Source organism: Geotrypetes seraphini, chromosome 7, assembly GCF_902459505.1.
Source record: "Geotrypetes seraphini chromosome 7, aGeoSer1.1, whole genome shotgun sequence".
In the NCBI taxonomy this organism is placed as follows: Eukaryota; Metazoa; Chordata; class Amphibia; order Gymnophiona; family Dermophiidae; genus Geotrypetes; species Geotrypetes seraphini.
In genome coordinates this window covers 136,542,369-136,564,496 of record NC_047090.1, presented here as the reverse complement: position 1 = coordinate 136,564,496, position 22,128 = coordinate 136,542,369, and the positions used below count along the sequence as shown (strand labels likewise).

The 22,128-nt window shown below is 41.0% G+C and overlaps 1 protein-coding gene across 9 annotated transcripts in view; it reads left to right on the top strand.

Moving 5' to 3' along the window:
- TXNDC16 (thioredoxin domain containing 16) overlaps positions 1–22,128 on the top strand; it is a 129,887-nt gene that overhangs the window by 41,624 nt on the left and 66,135 nt on the right. For all 9 annotated transcript variants that reach the window (XM_033951998.1, XM_033951994.1, XM_033951989.1 and 6 more), the window contains 3 exons: positions 326–400; positions 8,508–8,629; positions 18,272–18,362. In XM_033951998.1, the coding sequence (XP_033807889.1) occupies positions 326–400; positions 8,508–8,629; positions 18,272–18,362 (288 nt within the window). The remainder of the gene's footprint in view (positions 1–325; positions 401–8,507; positions 8,630–18,271; positions 18,363–22,128) is intronic.

Below are 22,128 nucleotides of genomic sequence, written 5' to 3'. Positions count from 1 at the left end.
GGGGCCCCGTTGTGACCCTTGGGAGCCTGTCTAGTGCCCCACATTATCCTAACTTGCTACACAGCGTTTAAACTACCCTCGCTATGCCACTGGTCCTTGCTTTATGACTTGTAAGTCAGCTCAAATTTGTTTCTGCTTAAATCGCTTTCACATCCTCTTTCCTACCCCTAGTAATATTGGTTAGCAGGGATGAGTTGTAAAAATCTGCTGTGGCTGACCACATCAGACAATGGGCAGGTGATTGTCTAATTTGGTAAAGTGAAAAAGTAACATAACTATCTTGATAATCTAAAATATGAAAAGATGTGTTGTTCTCTTTTTGCAGGGGTAATATGGTAGTGAGAGAATTCCCAACAGATGTTCTATTTGATGTGAATGCAATTGTAGCTAATGTTTTATTGTAAGTAAAGACATATCTATGCCTTCAATTTTAATCTATATCTGCTTGAAGAGCAGAGTTTTGTGATAACATTAAGCAAGTGTGTTTCTTTCTGCCAGATTGCAGGATTAATTTTCATCTGGATAAAATATTTTCCACTGGAGGGATTAAGGCATGTCCTTGTCCCATCCCCTCGAGCTTGGTCCCCATCCTCGTCCCGTTCCCATGAGCTCGGTCCCCATCCATGCCCCAACCCCACAAACCATCTGATCCCATCCACACAAGCCTCGAATAGTTTTATACTGAACTTATTTTATTAAAGTATAAAAAGAAACAATATTCTGTACAATTGTCATTTTATAAATCAAAGTTCTGGCTGCCGAACCAGAGAAAGATCTTCAGTTGGCAGGCTTTGTTAAAAAAGTTTATCAACACAACTAATATACTACTTTATCCTAAAGCCCAAAAAAAGAAATAGAAATTTGTTTTTCTACCTTTGTTGTCTCTTTTCTGCTTTCCTCATCTTCTCTTCATTCATTCCCTTCCATCCACTGCCTGCCTTCTCTCTGCCTCTTTCATATGCTCTGTTTCTGTGCCTCTCCCCCCCCCCCCCACTATTGGTCTGGCACCCATCTTCTTCCCTCTGCTCCCCCCATAGTCTGGCATCTCTGTCTTCTTCCCTTCCATCTTTCCTTCCTTTTTTTTTTCTTTATCCTTCCCTTCCATCCAGTTCCCTCCAGTTTCTGTTCCATTCTTTCAAGTTCAAGTTTCAAGTTTATTAAATTTTGATTTTACGCAATATCAAATATTTCAATGCATATTACATAATTGTAATGTACAATAGAAACCAGGGATGACAAATACAAATAAGACAAAATACAGACTAATCATTATGTTCTATTAATACAAATTGAAACAAGTAGGTAAAAGGTGGAAATACAATTTAAATAATTTATAATATTAATAAAAAAGAAAAAAAAAAAGGGAACAATTAAGGTTTGTACATAAGGGTAGGGGAAGTGTAATATTAGGAATAATTAATCGGTTTAATATTAGAAAAATTTTAATATAAAGAGTGTAAAAAGATCCAGATTAATATTAATGATAATTTGATAGAAAAGAAAAAAAGAGAATTAAGATTAAAAACACTTATAGTTTCTATATTGATGTTCTGCTCATTTGATTCCTTAAAGAACAAGTATTGTGTTTATTACGATTACTATCTATGTATTGATTGCATCTCTCAGACTAATCTATTCCCTCGAAAAATATGACCACATAACTAACGCCTACCTAGACTCACATTGGCTACCGATTAGAGCCAGAATCCAATTCAAACTATACTGTCTAATCTTCAAAGTACTCAACGGTACAGCACCTGCCTATCTAATCGATCGTCTAAACCGTAACCTTCCACCCAGAATAAGAAGAACACTGACACCATTCTCATACCCACCACTCAACGGCACTCATCGCAAAAAGCTTTATGATAACCTCATAGCAACACATGCAGCAAAACTCGAACCCTCCATAACCAGATTGTTAACCTCAACATCTGACTTCAAAGCATTCCGTAAAGAAATCAAAACACTACTTTTCAAAAAGCATATTCAAAACACCTAATCACTCTCCTCTTCCACGTACACCGACCAGGTTTACCCACTCCCTGGCACCATACCCTCAACCGACCAAAAAAAAAAAAAAAAAAAAATCATATTACCTACCAACGCCTGGAAAAGATTTGATATGTAATGTAATATAACTACTTTCATCCAATGTTACTAAGACTATACTCATTCTGTTACTATGTCTTACCCTAAATGTCATGTACCCTCCTGGAAATGTCCAGCTTCTTCTTATGTAATCCGCTTTGAACCGCAAGGTACAAGCGGAATAGAAATCACTAATGTAATGTAATGTAATGTAATGTAATCTTTATAAAGAATGCTTTTCAGACTGCGTTTGAATTTGACTAGTGATGTTTCGTTCTGTAAGTAAATAGGTAAATTGTTCCACAGTTGGGGTGCTTGTACAGAAAATATAGTTGTTCTTCTTGTCCCAATTATTTTTAAAGAAGGAATAGTTAGTAGGTTTTGTTGCGTTGATCTCAGCGTCCTTAGTGAAGAGTAAGGGATTAGTAATCTGTCCAGAAATAATGGCTCGTGTGTTTGTTGGATTTTAAATGTTAATAATGCGATTTTAAACGTAATTCTGTGTATAATAGGTAGCCAGTGTGCATCTTGTAAGAGAGGTGTAACATGATCATATTTTTTTGAGTTTGTTATAATTTTTATAGCTGTATTTTGTATTATTTGTAGTCTTCTTATTTCTTTATGAGTTATGCCGCAGTATAAAGAATTACAATAATCTAAACTAGAAATGATTAGGGAGTGGATGAGAATATTAAGTGCTTCTGGTTTAAGAACTTTTGCTATTGATCTGATAAGTCGCAATTTGTTGAAACAGTTTTTGACAACTGTACTAATTTGATTATGATAGCTTAATTCTTGGTCCAAGGTTACTCCCAATATTTTTGTTTTATTTACTTGTTGAAGGGGAATATCGTTTAATAATATCTGAGATGAAAATTGTTCTTTGAGATCTTTTTTCCAGGGGAAAAACATCACTGAAGATTTTGTTGGATTCAGCACTAACATATTATCTTTAAGCCATTGGCTTATTTGTGTTAACTTGTTATTTATGGATATTATCTCATTTGAGTCTAATGGGTTTAAAGGGTGAAGCAATTGTATATCATCTGCATATGCAAATGTAGAAAATCCAATAGATTGACTAAGCGTCAGTAGAGGAGCCAAAAAAATATTAAATAAAAGCGGTGAAAGAATTGAACCTTGTGGAATTCCAAATGAATTGGTGAAATTATTAGATGTTGAATTATTAAACACTACTTTTGCTGAGCGATCTTGAAAATATGATTTAAGCCAGTCTAGCACCTGTCCTGAAATGCCGATTGAAGAAAGTCTATTAATTAGTAAATGATGATCTATAGTGTCAAATGCTGCGGATAAATCAAGTGAAATCAGAATTATTGATTTATGGTGATCTAAATGGTATTGTATGTTGGTTGTAAGTCCTATCATTGAGTGTTCGGTTGAATGATTTGCTCTGAATCCAGTTTGATTTGGGTGTAGTATATGTGTTTTTTCAATAAAGTTAGTTATCTGATTAAAAATGACTTTTTCTATTAATTTAGTGAGGAATGGCAAATTGGCTATTGGGCGATAATTTGATATTTCCGAGGTTGATTCTTTGGGATTTTTTATTTTTGGTCGTATAATAGCTTCTTTCCATTCTTTAGGAATGTACCCTATAGTTAAACTTGATTCTATCATGCATCGGATAAAAGGGCCAAAGAAAGAAAAATGCCGTTTCAATATAAAAGGGGAAATAGTATGAATATCTGTTCCTTTTGTGTTAATTTTTCCTAGAAGAGATTTAAGATCCTCAATGGAGGGTATAATGAAATTTGTGCATTTGGAAGTAGGTATTGTTTGTACTTGAAACTTGAAACTTGAAAACTTGAAACTTGAAACTTGACAAAAAGCCCACAAATATATTTTTTTATTGTCTTTTTTTTTTTTTTTTAAATAGAAACTATATAAACAAAAGTAAAAAACTAGAAAAAAGAAACGTGAAGTGGGAAGGCAATGCCAACTGAACAGAGCCCAGTCAAAAAGAAACTTCTTTGCTCCGTGGAAAATGAACTGAGGTACCACGAGTGGGCGTCGGGTAGGAAGGCATTCACAAAGTTTCTTAAAACTTACAGTGACAGTATACTTTTCATACTGTCCGTATTGGGCTCCATGGATGACATCACCCATATGTGAGAATATGTTGTCTGCTTGTCCTAGGATAACTTATATACTCAAATATAAACCTATCCAAATATAAACTGAGATACCATTTTTGCCCCCTTTTTTAGAGGAAAAATGTTAACTTGAATATAAACCGGAGGGTTTATATTCTACCTCCTCTTGCCTTCCTTGTAGTGCCCTACCAGATTCCCAATAATCTTCCGCCACTGCTGCAAACCCCCTCTGAACCGACAAACTTCAGCATGTACCTACCCCCACCGACTGGCAGCTAGTGCCCCCTTCCTCCCTCCTAAGCAAGAGTAACCCCCCCCCCAGACCACTGTGATTTCCTGGTGGTCTAGCCATGTTTCTTATGTTTTGCCTACTTAATATGAGATAATCTTTGTGAGAACTAGTTATTTCTTTCTTCTCCAACCTACATTGGACTACTAATATTCAATGTGCAATTCCCATCCAAGTCAGAAATATGAACTGCTTTTGAAAATTCAGTTTGTATGCCGTATTTGAAGTGGCTGAGAAAACATGACTAAACTCCAGTGTGCATCAGCCTAATGGTAGCAAGGACATGGTGCTTCATCTATTCTTAGGCTGCACAAATTAGAAAGAAATTTACCTCCGCCTCCTTTAACTAAGCTGCAGTAGAGCACTAAATTCTCCGACGCTCATAGAATTCCTATGAGCGGCAGAGCAGCATCAGAGCATTTAGAGCCTCAGGCAGCGGTTGAAACCTAGTTAAAGAGGGCTTTAGTGATTAATACTTCAGAATTAACTTTAGTGATTAATACTTCAGAATTAACAGTGTGTTCCAAGATCATAACCATGGCTTGGTTGTCAGGTGTACTGTACTCTGAAGCTTCATGGTATTATTTATACATATGTTAGAACATCATGACATCAGTGTGCTTGTGGCAAGTCCAGGACTGGTTTCCCTGGACTCTACACACTTTTGGCTTCAAATTGGCACTCATTTGGAAGGTATAACACAAGCTTTATTATTCACAGTTCAGTTTTATAGATAATAAAGTTGGCTTACCTCTGCCAGCCCTTATCATAGCCTCACCCAGGCTACTTTCTCTCTCTCTCAGCAAACCCCCTTCTGGAAGGTCAGTACTCCCCAAGGCTTTGTTCCAACCAAAAGCTAGGGAAGTTGGACTTTGCTCCTCTTCCTGGGAATTCTCTTGCTGCGAGACCTCCTTTAACTCATCTCAGGCTCAAGCATATGAGGGCCATTCAAAAAGTATCAGACCTTTATTCATAAAAAATACTAATTCAGATATAACAATCTTATACTAATCTCCTTTAAAGTAGTCCCCTTGGGCTGCCACCCACTTCTTCCAACGGTCCTGTCACTCTCAGAAGCCACACTGGAACGCCTCTTTTGAGATTGCTTACAACTGGTCCATCACATTCTGCATGATGTCTTCTCTTGACTGAAATCTGGTCCCTTTCAGGGGCATTTTCAGCTTGGGAAAAACCAGAAGTCAAACAGAGCCATGTCAGGAGAGTAGGGAGTCTGAGGAATCACAGGTGTATTGTGTTTGGCCAGGAAACTGCGTATCAGATGTGAAGAATGGGCAGGTGCGTTATCGTGATGGAGCTGCCAATTGCCCACTGCCCACAGTCCAGATGTTTACGTCTCAAAGCGTCATAAAGGCGACGCCGAACCTCTTGGTAGTATCCCTTGGTGATGGTTGTGCTGTGTGGTGTGTACTTGTGATGAACCATGCCACTGGAGTCAAAGAAGACAGCATGACTTTGACATTGCTGCAGACTTATCTTGCTTTTTTTTGGCCTTGGGGATGTTGAATGTTTCCATTGTGATGACATCAACTTGGTTTCTGGGTCGTACCCATAAACCCAGGACTCATCACCAGTGATCACTGTGCTGAGGAAGTTGGTATCACTGTTCACAGTCTCCAGCATGTCCTGTGCGGAGTTGCTTCTGCTCGATCATTAGCAGCTTTGGCACAAACTTTGCTGAAATTCTCCTGAAGCCCAAATCCTCAGTCAAAATGGAATGAACTGATCCAACGCTGATGCTCACCTCATCTGCAAGTTCTCTGATCGTGATTCGATAATCCTGCATCATCAGGATCCTCACTAGGTCAATGACAATCTCATTTCTGGATGTTGAGGGCCTACCAGAATGTGCTTCATTCGCCACTTATGTGCTGCCATCTCTGAAGCAGTTGTACCACTCCTTTATCTGTGTGGTGCCCATTGCTTCGTCCCCGAAGGCCTGTTGAATCTTGTCGATCATTTCCACTTGGGAATCGCCAAGCTTTACACAAAATTTAATGCAGTAGCATTGTTCAATTTCTTCACTCATCGGCAGTCTGCCGGTGACTGACAGCTTCTGTAGGTGGGAAAACTTCAAGCATGCGCATTAAGGTCGTCTACTTACATGCACCAAACCACGTCTGATACTTTTTGAACGGCCCTCGTATATTCCCCATCTTGCCTGTGGCTCGGCCCCTGTGGCTCAGCACAATTGCCACAGTTCCTCTAAGGTGGCTCAGCTCTGAGCTGCTGAACCCAGTGCATCCTGGGATGTATAATTTATCCCCTCTCTGGCTAGTGCTCCTGCTGCTCAGTGGTATATGTAGCATTGGAGAGGGAAAACTCTTTAATCCTTCACAGTGCCACTATAGTAAATTACTGGGTGATACGTATACTGAGGAAAGGAAAAAGAGAAATGAGACATTTGCTCTTTAGTTTGGAATTTAAACCTATATAATAAAACCCTAGAGCGCGCATGCACTCTTGAAACTTCGTTATTCCTGCCGCTATGATTTCTGATCCGTGGCCGCGTTCCATTTTAGAACTCTGGCCACTCCCCTCCTCCTGCCCTCACTCCAACCCGAAGCAAGTTCGAACACACCTCCCGCCCTCACCTCACCAATCCGAAGCAAGCTCGAACACACCTCCCGCCCTCGCTCATCGCTGCTGCCGCCACCGCTAATCCTCCTGTTCGGGGCAGCCTGCGATCGTGGCCGGCTTTGGCGGGCCTCGCGGGCTGCTTTCCGGCCTCGGTGGCACGTTCTCTCTGATACACGGGATCGCGTTGGGGGAGCGTGCTTCCAGGTTGGAGAGCGGCCTGCGAGGTTCACTGGGGCCGGCCACCACGATCGCGGCCTGCTTTGAAGAGGAGCAAGCCAGAAGACGCCGAGATGGAAGGAGAGTAAGCAGGGGGATCAATACAGGGGGCCAGAGGGAAAGGGGGCTGCTTTGGGGGGAGGGGTGTGCTGAGGGGAGACAGAAGGGGCCATGGAGAGATAGGGAGAGGGAAAGGGGGCTGCTTTGGGAGGGAGGTGTGCTGGGGACAGACAGTTTTGCTCTGGGGGGAAGACAGAAGGGGCCATGGAGAGACAGAGAGAGGGAAAGGGGGCTGCTTTGGGGAGGGGTGTGCTGGGGGAGACAGAAGGGGCTATGGAGAGATAGGGAGAGGGAAAGGGGGCTGCTTTGGGGGGGAGGTGTGCTGGGGACAGACAGTTTTGCTCTGGGGGAAGACAGAAGGGGCCATGGAGAGACAGGGAGAGGGAAAGGGGGCTGCTTTGGGGGAGGGGTGTGCTGGGGGGAGACAGAAGGGGCCATGGAGAGATAGGAAAAAGGAAAGGGGGCTGCTTTGGGGGTAGGTGTGCTGGGGACAGACTGTTTTGCTCTGGGGGAAAACAGAAGGGGCCATGGAGAAATAGGGAGAGGGAAAGGGGGCTGCTTTGGTTGGGAGGTGTGTTGGGAACAGACAGCTTTGCTCTGGGGGGAAGACAGAAGGTGCCATGGAGAGACATGGAGAGGGAAAGGGGGCTGCTTTGGGGGAGGGGTGTGCTTGGGGGAAGACAAAAGGGGCCATGGAGAGACAGGGAGAGGGAAAGGGGGTTGCTTTGGGGGAGGGATGTGCTGGGGGGAGACAGAAGGTGCCATGGAGAGATAGGGAGAGGGAAAGGGGGCTGTTTTGGGTGGGAGGTGTGTTGGGAACAGACAGCTTTGCTCTAGGGGGAAGACAGAAGAGGGCCATGGAGAGACAGTTAGGGAAAGTGAAAGGGGGCTGCTTTGGGGGGAGGTGTGTGCTGGGGGCAGACAGCTTTGCTCGGGGGGGGGGGGAGACAGAAGGACACAGACAGCAGCCAAGGAGAGAGAGATAAAGAAACACAGGCAGACAGACACATCTATTCTAGCACCTGTTAATGTAACGGGCTTAAAGACTAGTTACAGTATATTATAATTAGTACTAATGTGTACTTTCCTTTAAGATTGAATAAATTAAATACTAATGAGATCGAAATGTATTTTAGTGCCCTTCTGTTTAATGAAGTGAAATACATTGTCACGATGGTGGAACTTCAGATGGCAGAAGATTCTGTGAAGGGAAGAAATAACTTAGTTTTTGTTTATGTGCAAGCAGTAGGAATACCAGGTATGTAATGTCCTTTTTTATGACATGATCATTATTTTAATCTGTTCATAATTTTGATTCTTCATTGAGGCTGGTCATTAGGAAATGTCATTTCTTCTCATATTCCATATATATATATATATATATATATATATATATATAATATATTTTTTTGATGGACAATGAGAATTTAGGTATCTATAATATATACCCCTATCTTTCATTTAGCAAGATTCCAAGAAAAATGTAACATAGTAAAATTACTTTTTCCCAAGCCTTTAATATATAGGGTGACTGACTGTACACCTCTTTCCACCTGGACCAGCTTGCTACACACACTATAACTTCCTTATATTTTATTTAACTGTACAAAGAACTTGCCTTGAGTTTAGCTGCCCATCTATTTATCCCATCTGACTCTGCACTACCCACCTTGTCTCCATCTATATATCTGTATTTGGCTCCTTGACTATATGGTAAGCTGTATTGTAGAAAAGCATAATCTGAGCATAACCAGGCAGCATATATTCACATGTGGGTGATGTCATGCATGGAACCCAGCACACACAGTCAAAAAATGTGTACTGTCACATTAAAACTTTAAGACTTCCTTTACTGCACATGTGTGCTAGTGCCTTCCCACCCGATGGCTTGTGGGACCATCAGTTTTCCATGGAGCTTAGAAGCTGTTCTTTAGAGTCTCTCTAAGCACATCAAATGTGTGAATTTTTGGGCCTTCCCATTTAATTTTTCTCTTACGTTTAGAGAGGCATAATCAAAACTTTAAAACGTCCAAAAACCTGCCTAAGTCAGTACATGGTGCCTTCTGCCTATGATGCTTTTGATATAGTCTCTCACACCTCTGCAGTCTCTATTCCCATGTGTGTATAGGCAGGTATGGCTGCGAATTTCAAACCTAGACACCAACGTACAGGACTGACTCTCCAACATTCCCTCTTTGGAGATTGCATAGAAGAGCTAACATAGACATAGAAGATCAAAAGATGCACTGACTACATGACCAAGTCTCAAGCAGCAAAGAACATAAGAAGTGCCTATGCTGGGTCAGATCAGAGGTCCATCCTGCCCAGCAGCTCTCTCACACGGCGGCCCACCAGATCCAAGACCTGTATAGTAACCCTCTATCTATACCCTCCTATCCCCTTTTCCTTCAGAAAATTGTCCAATCCCTTCTTGAACTCCAATACCGTACCTTATCCTATCACGCCCTCTTGAAGCGCATTCCAGGTGTCCACCACCCGTTGGGTGAAGAAGAACTTCCTAGCGTTGGTTCTAAATCTGTCCCCTTTTAATTTTGCCGAATGCCCTCTCGTTCTTTCAGATTTTGAAAGTTTGAAGAATCTGTCCCTCTCCACTTTCTCTATGCCCTTCATGATTTTGTAAGTCTCTATCATATCCCCTCTAAGTCTCCACTTCTCCAGGGAAAAGAGCCCCAGTTTCTCCAGTTTATCAGCGTATAAAAGGTTTTCCATACCTTCTATCAAATGTGTCGCTCTCTTCTGGACCCTCTTGAGTATCGCCATATCCTTCTTTAGGTACAGCGACCAATATTGGACGCAATACTCCAGATGCAGGCGCACCATTGCCCGATACAACGGCAGGATAACTTCTTTCGTTCTGGTTGTAATACCCTTCTTGATTATACCTAGCATTCTATTCGCTTTCTTAGTGGCCGCTGCGCACTGTGCCGACGGCTTCATTGTCTTGTCGACTATTACCCCCAAGTCCCTTTCTTGGGTACTCTCACTCAGTAACAGCCCTCCCATAGTGTAGCTGTATCTCGGGTTTCTGTTTCCTATGTGCAAGACTTTGCATTTCTCTACATTGAACTTCATCTGCCATCTTGTCTCCCATTCCCCCAGTCTGTTCAGGTCCCATTGTAAATCTTCGCATTCCTCTATAGTCCTAGCCCCACTAAATAGTTTGGTATCATCTGCAAATTTTATTACTTCGCACTTCGTCCCTGTTTCTAGATAATTTATAAATACATTGAATAGCAGCGGTCCAAGCACCGACCCCTGCGGAACACCACTCGTGACCCTCCTCTAGTCCGAGTAGTGGCCCTTCACTCCTACCCTCTGCTTCCTACCCGCCAACCAATTCCTGATCCATCTGTGTACGTCTCCTTCCACCCCATGGTTCTTCAATTTCTGAAGTAGGCGTTCATGGGGTACCTTGTCAAAGGCTTTTTGGAAGTCTAAGTATACGATATCTATGGGGTCCCCTTTGTCTATCTGTTTATTAATTCATTCGAAGAAGTGCAATAAGTTTGTTAGGCATGATCTTCCCTTGCAGAAGCCATGTTGGCTTGTTTTCATAAGTTTATTCCTTTCTAGATGCTCCTCGATGCTATCTTTTATCAGTGATTCCACCATTTTCCCCTGAACCGAGGTCAGACTTACTGGTTTGTAGTTCCCCGGGTCACCTCTTGATCCCTTTGTAAAGATGGGTGTAACGTTGGCTATCTTCCAATCCTCCGGGATCACGCCTGTTTTCAGGGATAGATTACAAACTTGCTGTAGTAGTTCTGCTATTTCCTCCTTAAGCTCTTTCAGTACCTTAAGGCGGATTCCATCCGGGCCCGGTGATTTGTTAGTTTTTAGTTTTTCTAACTGCCTATGTACGTCTTCAAGATTTACTTCCATGGATGTTAATTTTTCTGCTTGTTCTCCTTTGAAGATTTGTTCAGGGGCCGGTATGTTGGATGTGTCCTCATTTGTAAATACTGACGAAAAGAACGTGTTTAGTCTTTCTGCCACTTCTTTCTCCTCCTTCACTACACCCTTCCTATCTCCGTCATCCACCGGTCCCACCTCCTCCCTGGCCGACTGCTTCCCTTTAACGTATCTGAAGAACGGTTTGAAATTTCGTGCTTCCCTGGCTAACTTCTCCTCATATTCTCTTTTTGCTTTTCTAACCACGAGGTGACATTCTTTTTGACACTTCCTGGTTCTTTCCAGTTCTTCTCGATTTTACCCTTTTTCCATTTCTTGAATGAATTCTTCTTATCACCTATTGCTTTCTTCACTTCTTTAGTTATCCACGCCGGATCTTTTGTTCGGCTCTTTTTGCACCCTTTTCTGAATCTGGGGATATACAGATTTTGCGCCTCGCTCACCGTGTCTTTGAATAGAGACCAGGCTTGCTCTACAGTCTGCCAATTCTTTGAGCTGTTCCTAAGTTTCTTCCTTACCATTACCCTCATCGCTTCATAGTTTCCTTTCTTGAAGTTGAAAGTTGTCACTGTGGTTCTCTTTCCCTTCGATATTCCAACTTCAACTTTGAACTTGATCATTTTGTTTCCCAACGGTCCCACTACTTCCACTTCCTTTGCAGGTCCTCTTAGCCCATTAAGGATTAGATCCAGAGTGGCATTCCCTCTCGTCGGTTCTCTGACAAGCTGATCCATGAAGCAGTCCTGTATAGCCTCTAGGAATCCAGTTTCCCTAGTGCATTTTGAGTTTCCAAGACTCCAGTCTATCCCGGGATAGTTGAAGTCTCCCATAATAATTGTGTTGCCACTTTTGCATTCTCGTTTCATCTCGGCTTCCATTTCTTCATCAGTAGCTTCGGTTTGCCCAGGTGGATGATAGTACAGGCCCAACTTTATCTTGGGCCCTTTCCTTCCCGGTATTTTAACCCATAGCAATTCCAATTTGTTGGTCGTCGCTGCTGTGTCCACTCTGGTCGAGTGTATGCTTTCTTTTATGTATAGGGCTTTCCTCCTCCTTTCTGACATGACCTGTCTTCGCGATAGAGTTTGTACCCCGGCAGTGCTATGTCCAATTTGTCTTCTTCATTCCACCATGTTTAGGATACTCTAATGATGTCTAGGTTCTCAGTTTTGGCCATGACTAATAATTCCCCAATTTTGTTCCTTAGGCTCCTTGCTTTAGTATATAAGTAATTTAAGTCCTGAAATACCTTGAAACACTCCACTTACTATTCCAAACATAGATATAACCAGCCTTCTTCATCTAGTTGCTCATCAAATAAGAGGCATCCTAGACAACAGAGGCAGCAGAAAACCCAATCACACCCTCAGTCAAAACAGCAGCAGTCCATTTGAGGCCATAATAGAGAGCATTGTCAGCATACCTCAACCTTTACCATAGACTCTACTAATAAGAGGTCATCTCAACCACTACTGTCAGCAATGGTCCTTCACTGGGTTCTTCAAGTGGTGAGCCAGAGCTATGCCCTTTCTTTATAGAAACAACCCTCCAACTCATCATCCAAGAGTGTCTCTTTTCAACTCCCACCTGAAGACCCTCCTTCACAAGTAGTTCTAAGTCCTCCTCCAGCTCAATGCCATAGAACAAGTTCCCCTACAGGAGAGGGGTTGAGGGTTCTACTAAAAATATTTCCTCATACCGAAAAAGACCGGAGGTCTTTGCCCAAAACTAGACCACCTTGCTCTCAACAAATACTTAGTGAAGGAGAAATTTTGCATGGTCTCTCTGAGAACCCTATTACCATTGTCAGAAAAGGACAACTGGCTCTGCTCTCTATATCTCATGGAAGTATATACCCATATTTCCATCCTCCCTGCCCACAGAAAATTTCTCTGCTTTCGAGTGGGAACACACCATTTCCAACAAAGTTATACCATTTGGACTGGCATCAGCACCAAGAGTATTCACAAAATTATTGGTGGTAGTGGCTACAAGCCTCCACTCATGTAGCTTTCCTGTGTTCCTTTACCTGGAAGACTGATTATTTTTTTTTTTTTTTGGAATTTTTTATTTATATTATTCAACAAAATTTTACAAGAATACATCTTGTTACATTAAATACAGGAAAGAAAAAACAATACAGAAGTATTACAGATTCATACTTATGAAAATAATTTTTCCTTTCTTAGACCACCATAATAGGGGGATGGTCAATCGAAAATTTTTGAGAGAAATTTAACAAGAAACTTAATTAAACAATTAGGCTTTATGTTCTAAACACCAGCTATTAATTTCTATTTCCCCTCAGTCCTTGATGATTTTCTTTACATCCAAGAATTCCTTCAGGTGATTAGGAGAAAAAAATGTATATTTAACTCCCAAATACCTAACTAGGCATTTACAGGGGTATGCTAACAAGAAAGTTGCTCCCAATTTTATAGTATCTTGACGCATAGAAAGAAATTCTTTCCTCCGTTCTTGTGTAGTCTTTGCGACATCAGGATATATCCAAACTTTTTGCTCCCCAAATAATTTCTGTGAGTTTTTAAAGAATAGTTTCATAATCATGTTCACATCTTGCTCAAAAACGAATGATACTAAGAGCGTAGCTCTAACATTATCAGTTGAAATTGTTTGTTCAAGAAGAGCAGTCACATTAGCAAATTCTATTTCATTATTTTCCCTCCTTATCTCTTTCTCAATCTCATCTTCTCCTTCTTGTCTTCCGGGTATCTTCTTATTTGGTAAATAGTAGATTTTATTTATAGGGGGAATACAATTTGACGAAATCTTTAAATTTTCAATCAGGTATCTTTTTAATAAGTCCAAAGGCAATATACCCGGAATTTGAGGAAAATTTAAAATACGGAGGTTCAAACACCTGTTGAAATTTTCAAATTGCTCCAATTTCTTATTTATAAGGAAACTATCTTTAATTGAAGCCACCTTGAATTGTTGTAAATGCAGTATATCCTCCTGCATCTGCTTAGTTTGAGCACTAGAATCCCTTTTCATTACTTCCACAGTTTCAGTCAGCACATCCAATTTTTCCACTATTTTTGTTACCTTTTCAGATGATTTTTCCATTTTTGACTCCATCTGCTGAAGCAAAGACCAGATGCCTTGAAGAAAAACCTCCGTTGGAGAGGACAAATCCCCCTCTCTCTTGTTAGCTTCCATCAGCAAACTGTCTCCAGACGCTGTGCCCTCGTCGGGAGACCCCACGCCTCCACTTCCGGGATCGGGTGTCTCTCGCCACATCGTTCCGGCAGCCGCTGGACACGGAGGAGTATGGGAAACCGGTGGAGACAGCGATGTCTCTATGCCCGAAAGGGCAAGCGACTCCCTCTCTTCGCCGCCCAACGCCGGGCTCTCCACTCCGGATATTGCTGGTGCCGGAGGAGCCGAAAAGAAGCTATCCATCGTTAGCTGTCGGGGGGTAGACGCCAAGGCCGGCGAGGAAGGTCCCCTGACCACCCCTTTTCTTTTCGGAGGCATAAGGAGAACGAGGTAAATAAATCAGGCAAAAACTGAAGCTAAACGAGGAGAGATCTTAACGCGTCTCTCACAGCTCCTCCGGAAGACTGATTATTAAGTCTTCACCTCAACAAGCTAACCAGGTCATCAATTTGACAGTTCATCATTTAGAACTTCTCAGATTTACAGTCAGCTATCAGAAACTCCCATCTTCAATCCAACTTTAGAGTTCATTGGAGCGCTTCTAGACACGACTCAGGTGTAAGCTTTTCTGCCAAAGCAGTGACTTGACACTCTAATTCACATCTCCCAGAAGGTCTCCACTCTTCAATGCATCACTGCAAGCCAAATGCTACATCTCCTAGGCTACAGTTCACCATTTTCCCATCTACATCTCAGGGACCCTCAGTGGGAACTTTCAACCAAAAACCTCCAACCCACTATCTCAACAATTACAAGTTATCTACAATCTATGCCTACAGTGGTGGCTGTTGCCAGTCAGTCGTTCCAGGGGCCTTCTATTCTACACTCCACCACATAAAAATATATTGATAATGGATGCTAAAATGCTCAGTTGAGGAGTCCACCTGTATGACCTCCATACTCAGAACAGCTGGACTCCTCATGAGAAAAATCTTCACATCAATCTCCTGGAACTTTGAGCAATCCACAGTGCTCTATGCACATTCCAAGATCACCTCATTAATCAAGTAGTACTCATTCAAACAGACAATCAAGTTACTATGTAAACAAACAAGGAGACACAGGGTCTCACACTCTCTGCCAGGAAGCAATTCAGATCTGGTCCTGGGCAATTCCTCGTAACATTTTCTCAAAGCAGTTATCTAGCAGACACGTTGAGCAGACTTCTTCAGCCTCACTAGTGGTCACTCAGCTCAACTGTCTTGCGTCAGAAATTCCTGAATTGGGGGGACCATGAAAGTGGACCTTTTTTCTTATCTCCCCCCATCCATAAACATTTGCTCTTCTGTTCCAGATTCTACACTCCCAATTGTCTGGAGTAGGATACCTTCTTCCTCAACTGGTGAGACAAGATTCTTTACGCTTTCCCTCCAATTCATCTAGTTGGGAAGACTACGCAAACTTTGAAAAACCAATCCACATGATTCTCATTGCAACTTGGTGGCCCCATCAACCCATATCCTCCTACATTCAGTGTACAGGAACCCATCACACTTCAAATCTTTCCAACCTTGCTGACACAGAACAAGGGTTCTCTCCTTCATCCCAATCTGTGTTTGTTAACACAGCATGGTATTTCTCTCCCAGCGAGTAGATGCATTATCTGCACCAGTGTCAGCCATTATTGAAGCGTCTAGAAAACCTACCACTCAGTGCTGCTATCATTTCAGGTGGATTCGCTTCATAGTCTGGTGTAATTTCCATTCACTAGAACCAATCACTTGTCCTCTCCCATTGGTTTTAGACTGTCTTCTACACCTTTCCAACTCTGGTCTCAAAACTATTCCAACTCAGTGCTATTAGTGCTTTTCATAAACCATTGGACAAAAAGCCATTGTCTATACATCTTTTGGTTTCCAGATACATGAAAGGCCTTTACCATACCAAGCCACATTTCAAATCTCCTCTTATGACTTGGGACCTTAATACTTTCCACTCTATTGAAGCCTCCTTTTGAACCACTCTCGACTTTGTCTCTCGAGCATCTAACTTGGAAAGTAGTCTTTCTCATATCTCTCACATCTGCAGTGAACTTCAAGTCATAGTGTCAGATCCACCTTATACAACATTCTACCATGATAGGGTAGTTTTCTGCACACATCTGAAGCTCTTCTCAAAATATTGGAATTTCTTCTGAACCAGTCTATAGTTCTTCCTGTCTTCTTTCCAAGACCACATTCTCATCCTGGTGAAGCTGCACTCCACACACAGGACTGTAAATATGCTCTGGCTTATTACTTGGATCAGACTAAACCTTACAGAAATTCCACTCAACTGTTTTGTCATTTGATCCAAGAGAACCATCTCCACATGGTTGGTGGACAGTATCTCATTTTGCTATGCTCAGGCCAGGCTGAAGCTTGAAGATTGTGTCACTGCACATAAAGTTTGAGCAATGGCGACAGAGTAGTGGTTCTCTTCAAGAATTGTAATCCCAGCACCAATTTGGTGCTGGGATTACAAATTTTGCAGGGAACCACTAGTCTGTTGACTACATGGTTACTCTCTTGTAACACACTGATTTATAAGCACAAAAATCTTGAGTGTGAATTAGTATATCATATTCATGAATGATATTTTTGATTTGATCATTGTCTTTGGGTAATGATTATGTGATATTCCCATCCAGACAATTTTTTGATGTAATCCCTCATCTGAACAAAGTTAGTTTTTCTTAAAGTCTTCTAGAACCTTCACTTTCAAATGAACTCTTTACACCAGTCTTAATAGTAAACCACACCATGCGGTGATCACTGGATGCCAGATAGTCAACCACTATAACATCAAAAACAGTTTCCCCATTTGTAAGCACCAGGTCCAGTATGGTCCCCATCCCAAGTGGGTTCCATTGCCAACTGCTGGAACCTGCCTACCTCCCCTAGTTGGCTTTTTAGCTTTTTTGTACTGAACTGATGGTCTCGCGAGCTGATGTTGGGCGGGAAGGCACTGGCACATGTACGGTATGGGCACTACCAATAAATTTAAAGTGACCAATGCATTTGGTAGTGTCCGTACCAGGTTCTGTGGATGATGTCACCTGAATGTGAGAATACATGCCTGCTGTCCTCGGAGAACACCTGCTATAGGTAAGTATCTTTATTTTAACCAGAACACCTCTATGTTTAATAGGTTGCAAGTGCTTTTTATTACTACTTTCGAATTTTATGATTCAGAGTTGTTGAAATTTGAGCTAAATATCAAAGTTAAATATTAAATTGGTCAAAATGGAACAGGATTAGATTTCTTCAGACTTGTGGGAATAGTGTCTAGTTTTTAAATGCCCAGTCAGTATACTATTTATTTAGATTTATATCCCATCCTCCCCTAAGAGCTCAGAACGGGTTACATTCACAGAGCTAAATCTACTTTACATGTATTGTAGCTACCCTCACTGTCCCAAAAGGGCTCACAATCTAACTAAAATGTCTTAGAGAAAAACATCAATTAGATAAAGATAAATAGAAAAGAGGAAAAAAGGAAGAAGTTCCCTAGAGAAACTTAAAACATTGTTAACAAGGAACCCAGAAGAAGAATGAAGTAATATGGGTAGAGTAATAAATGTAACAAAATAAATATAAATACAATATCGAGCAGAAATGAAAAGAAATAAAAATAAAGGAAATAAAACAGAGAGCAGAAATTAAACACACTTAAATTTTTGCAAAGGATTTCATTTGACAATTTTTTAAAATACAAGCTGTTCCTTGTTTTAAATATTTAAAACGTTTATATTTGACCATTTCTATTACTAATTTTTTTTTTTTTTTTTTTTTTTAATCTCTTTCAGAGCATAGAGCGGTAATGGAAGCTGCTTTTGTGTATGGTGCTCAGTACAAATTTGTTTTAACTACAGAAATTGCCATGTTGGAAAATTTGGGGTATGTTTTAATGAAATATTTGATATAGCAGAATATTTTATACTTACAATTAGATATATTTTAATTTTAAGATAAAGGGAAGAGAAAACCAGGGCAACTCCTTCTTCAATTTGATTAATAATAAGTTTAGAAAAATTATTCTTGAGACTTAACCTGTCAGGGAAGATCACTTGTCAAATTTCTTCCTGCTTCTTCTTTCTTTCCCTTCCCTCCATCTCTTTTAACCTGTCCCCTAACCTTCTTTTCTTACTTTCTAATATCTGCCTCCTTGCAAATTTTCATTGTAACCAAAGTCTCTTCTCCTCTCCACCTTGAAGTAATGGGACCTCATCTGTTTGCTGTTTTGGATATGGTATGTTGCAGTTTCCAGTGAGGATATTTAATGTGCTACCACTACCCCTGCTGATTAGTGGGAAGTGTCTTTCAATAGTGGTGTTCTTCTACTGCACTGGAAAAGAGTTCATTGAGCTGAGAAGTAGACAGACTAGAGAGATGTGGGGGATAATAATAATAATAACTTTATTCTTATATACCGCCAACAATCTTGCGACTTCTAGGCGGTTTACAGTAAAGAGAAATTGTACAGACGGCGACTTAACAGAATATTGCAGTGTACATCTGATAGTAACAGCATTAATGATAATAACAACAGTTTAAATTGTACAGACGGCGACTTAACAGAATATTGCAGTGTACATCTGATAGTAACAGCATTAATGATAATAACAACAGTTTATGTACTGTAGGGTCGTGAAGTACCTTGCGGTTTGCACAGGGTTGGAAGTTAGTGATTGGGGTTAACAGTTTACAAGAACAGATTTGGGGAGTGATTACGAAGGGGGTTATTGTCCTTGTTCGTTGCCTAGGTATTTTGTGAACAGGTATGTTTTCAGGTGGTTCCTGAATTCTCCATAGTTGTTTGTGTGTGTAATTAGTTTATCTAAGTCTTTGCCCCATAAGGCTGCTTGATAGGATAGAAGTTGTTGATGGTATCTCTTATATTTGCATCCTCTGGCTGGTGGGGAGACGAATTTCAGGTGTATTCTTCTCTCATGTCTGTTGGTTGGGTATGAGAAGAGGTCTGTTATGTATTTAGGGGCTAGACCTGATAGTACTTTGAAGCATAGACATCCCAGCTTGAACTTCGTACGTGCCTCCATTGGTAGCCAGTGCAGGAGTTGGTAGGAAGGGGTTATATGATCGGACTTCTTCAGCCCGAAAATCAGCCTGACTGCTGCATTTTGTATCAGTTGTAGTCTCTGCATTTGCTTCTGGGAAATTGCCAGGTGGGTGATGTTACAATAATCAAGGTGGCTTAATATTAGGGATTGTACCAGTATTCTGAATGCTGAAGCGTCGAAGTATGCTCTTATGGACCTAAGTTTCCAGAGAGTGAAGAACCCTTTTTTGACTAGGGAGTCCACATGGTCTTTCATAGTTAGACCTTGGTCTAGTATTACCCCCAGAACCTTCATTGTTGGTTGAATGGGGTAGTTAAGATTGTTTATGCGTAGTGATTTTGTCGTGATATTTGAGAGTGGCGAGGCTATAAAGAATTTAGTTTTATCTGAATTGAGTTTCAGTTTAAATTCTGAGGTCCATTGTTCCATCAGGTTTAGTGCTTGTGTTGCTGTGGGGGTGATTTCGGAGGGAGACATATTGAATAGGATGTTCAGGAGAGGAAGAAAAGGTGAGAGACTTCAAGAGAAGTAAGCAGATGAGATGGCAATGGAGGGGAAAAAGGGTTTTTATTGTTGGGTGAAGTCTATACTTCAAATGTATTGTAATTCTAGCTGCTGTACTTATAGGGCCTATCGTTTGCCATGTTACTGTGCTCAGCCCCCAAATCATGTATTCATTCCTCCATACAGTTCATAAGAACTATTCCTCTGTTGCAGTTCTTCCCTTTAATCTGTTCTTCTGTAGATCATATTTGTGAATTTGCATCCTTGTTGCCCATCGTTTGCCACGCTAGCGTGCTTAGTACCCAAAACATGTACATAGGAAGTTCTACTGCTGCTCTTCATCCTTTTAATATGTTGGTCTGTATATCTGCTGTATGTGAAGTTATAATCTTGTTGCTCAACCTTCTACTGTGTATGTAAACTTGTAACCCGTTCTGGGTTCTTCTGAGAGGATGGGCTAAAAATTTGACTAAATAAATAAATATTTTGTCAAAGACAGCCTTATTTGGCAAATTGATCCCTGGCGGCAATACTGTGAGACTGTTGCTAAAGTCAGAGGTGCCATATTGATTCCTGGCACTAAACAGAGCAGAAGAAATTGAAAATCATATCTGTTCTACCCCTGGTATGAGCTGAGGAGTTTATAGACAGTGGAGGGTGGTCTAGGATGGTGTTGGAGGTGTAGAATCTGGCAAAGAGTGGGCTACGTCAGTCTTTGCACATGCCCCTTCAAGTAAGCACTTGCTTTTGCCTCAGGTCAGGTGCAAATGCTGATGGGGATATTTTTTGCCTATGGATATGGCTTCCCATAGTAAATTGGGATGTCTGCCTGTAATCCTTACATAAGTCAAACCCCATCATGCTATCTTGAAATTTCACATTTCTGTGGATATTGGGTTCTATATGTGCAAAAGCAGCTTTACAAAATTGCTATTTGCACGTGTTTGGTTGTGAGGAAATGTATGTTCCATCACCTGACCCTAGGGGGCTGGAAAGAATCCTGTATCAGAAGACAATCTGGGTCTGACCAGGATCTTTTGCAAGAGTCTTAATTTGCATATGAATCTGTGATACAGATAGTGACTAATTTGAGAAGGAGAAGAAGGACTCTTGAGGAAGAGAAAAGGGGGGAAGCAGTGACTTTCACCCCAGTTGACTAAAAGACTATGGAAAAGAAGGACAAGAGATCTTTTGAAGGGTTGTGTCAGGACTGCACCCTAACCAACTAGGGGGCGTCCATGAGGACTCTCTTCCCTAGAGGGGGAGAGCTTCTTCTGGAGTTCTTGAGTGACCCTTAGGGGCATGGTGAATGGGCTGTGAACTTGACTAGAGTGGCCAGTGAATGGCCAAGGGCATTTAAACTGGACCTGAGTGAATGAGAGGACCTGGGTAACTGAAACTGGCTGTGACCAATTACACTGTTCTTGTATTTGTTTTCATTTACACATCTAGATATTTCTGAAAAGAGAACTTTAAAATATGCAGGTCTGTGATAGATTAGTTTCTGATGTTAGAGGTTAAACACTTCTCCACAAAATTACTCAAGTGAACCTTTACAGGATCAGATCAAGAATGACCACCACCTATTAAAAAATACTGCATCTACCTCCAAATGTAATAATGTAATTAGCAACTGATTATCAGCTTCCAAAGGAAATCTTCAGAAACCTAAGCAATTCACCAGCACTTTTAAACAATTGAATTAGCATGCTTATTTCAGTCATTGGTCCCTCTCTTTATTCATTTTTTTTTATTTGTGGTAAAGACAATGTCAAAAAGCCCAGTCTCTGGGAATACAGTGAAATAGAAGATAAATTATTTAATTTTTGTGAGCCCTCTTTAATTTTCTGTATAATGATTGAATACTAAAGGGCCAATTTAGAAGCATCTAGATGTGTAAATGGCAGTATGTCTACATTTAGATTGCAATACAACAAAGAACTTTATGTTAAATGGTTATTCTATAGATCTCTCTCTCTCTCTCTCTCTATATATATATATATATATCAAAAACCATTAAATACTTAGACTGGTGGGTAGACCCTAAATTAAATTCCTATAATAATTTAGATTTTAGATTT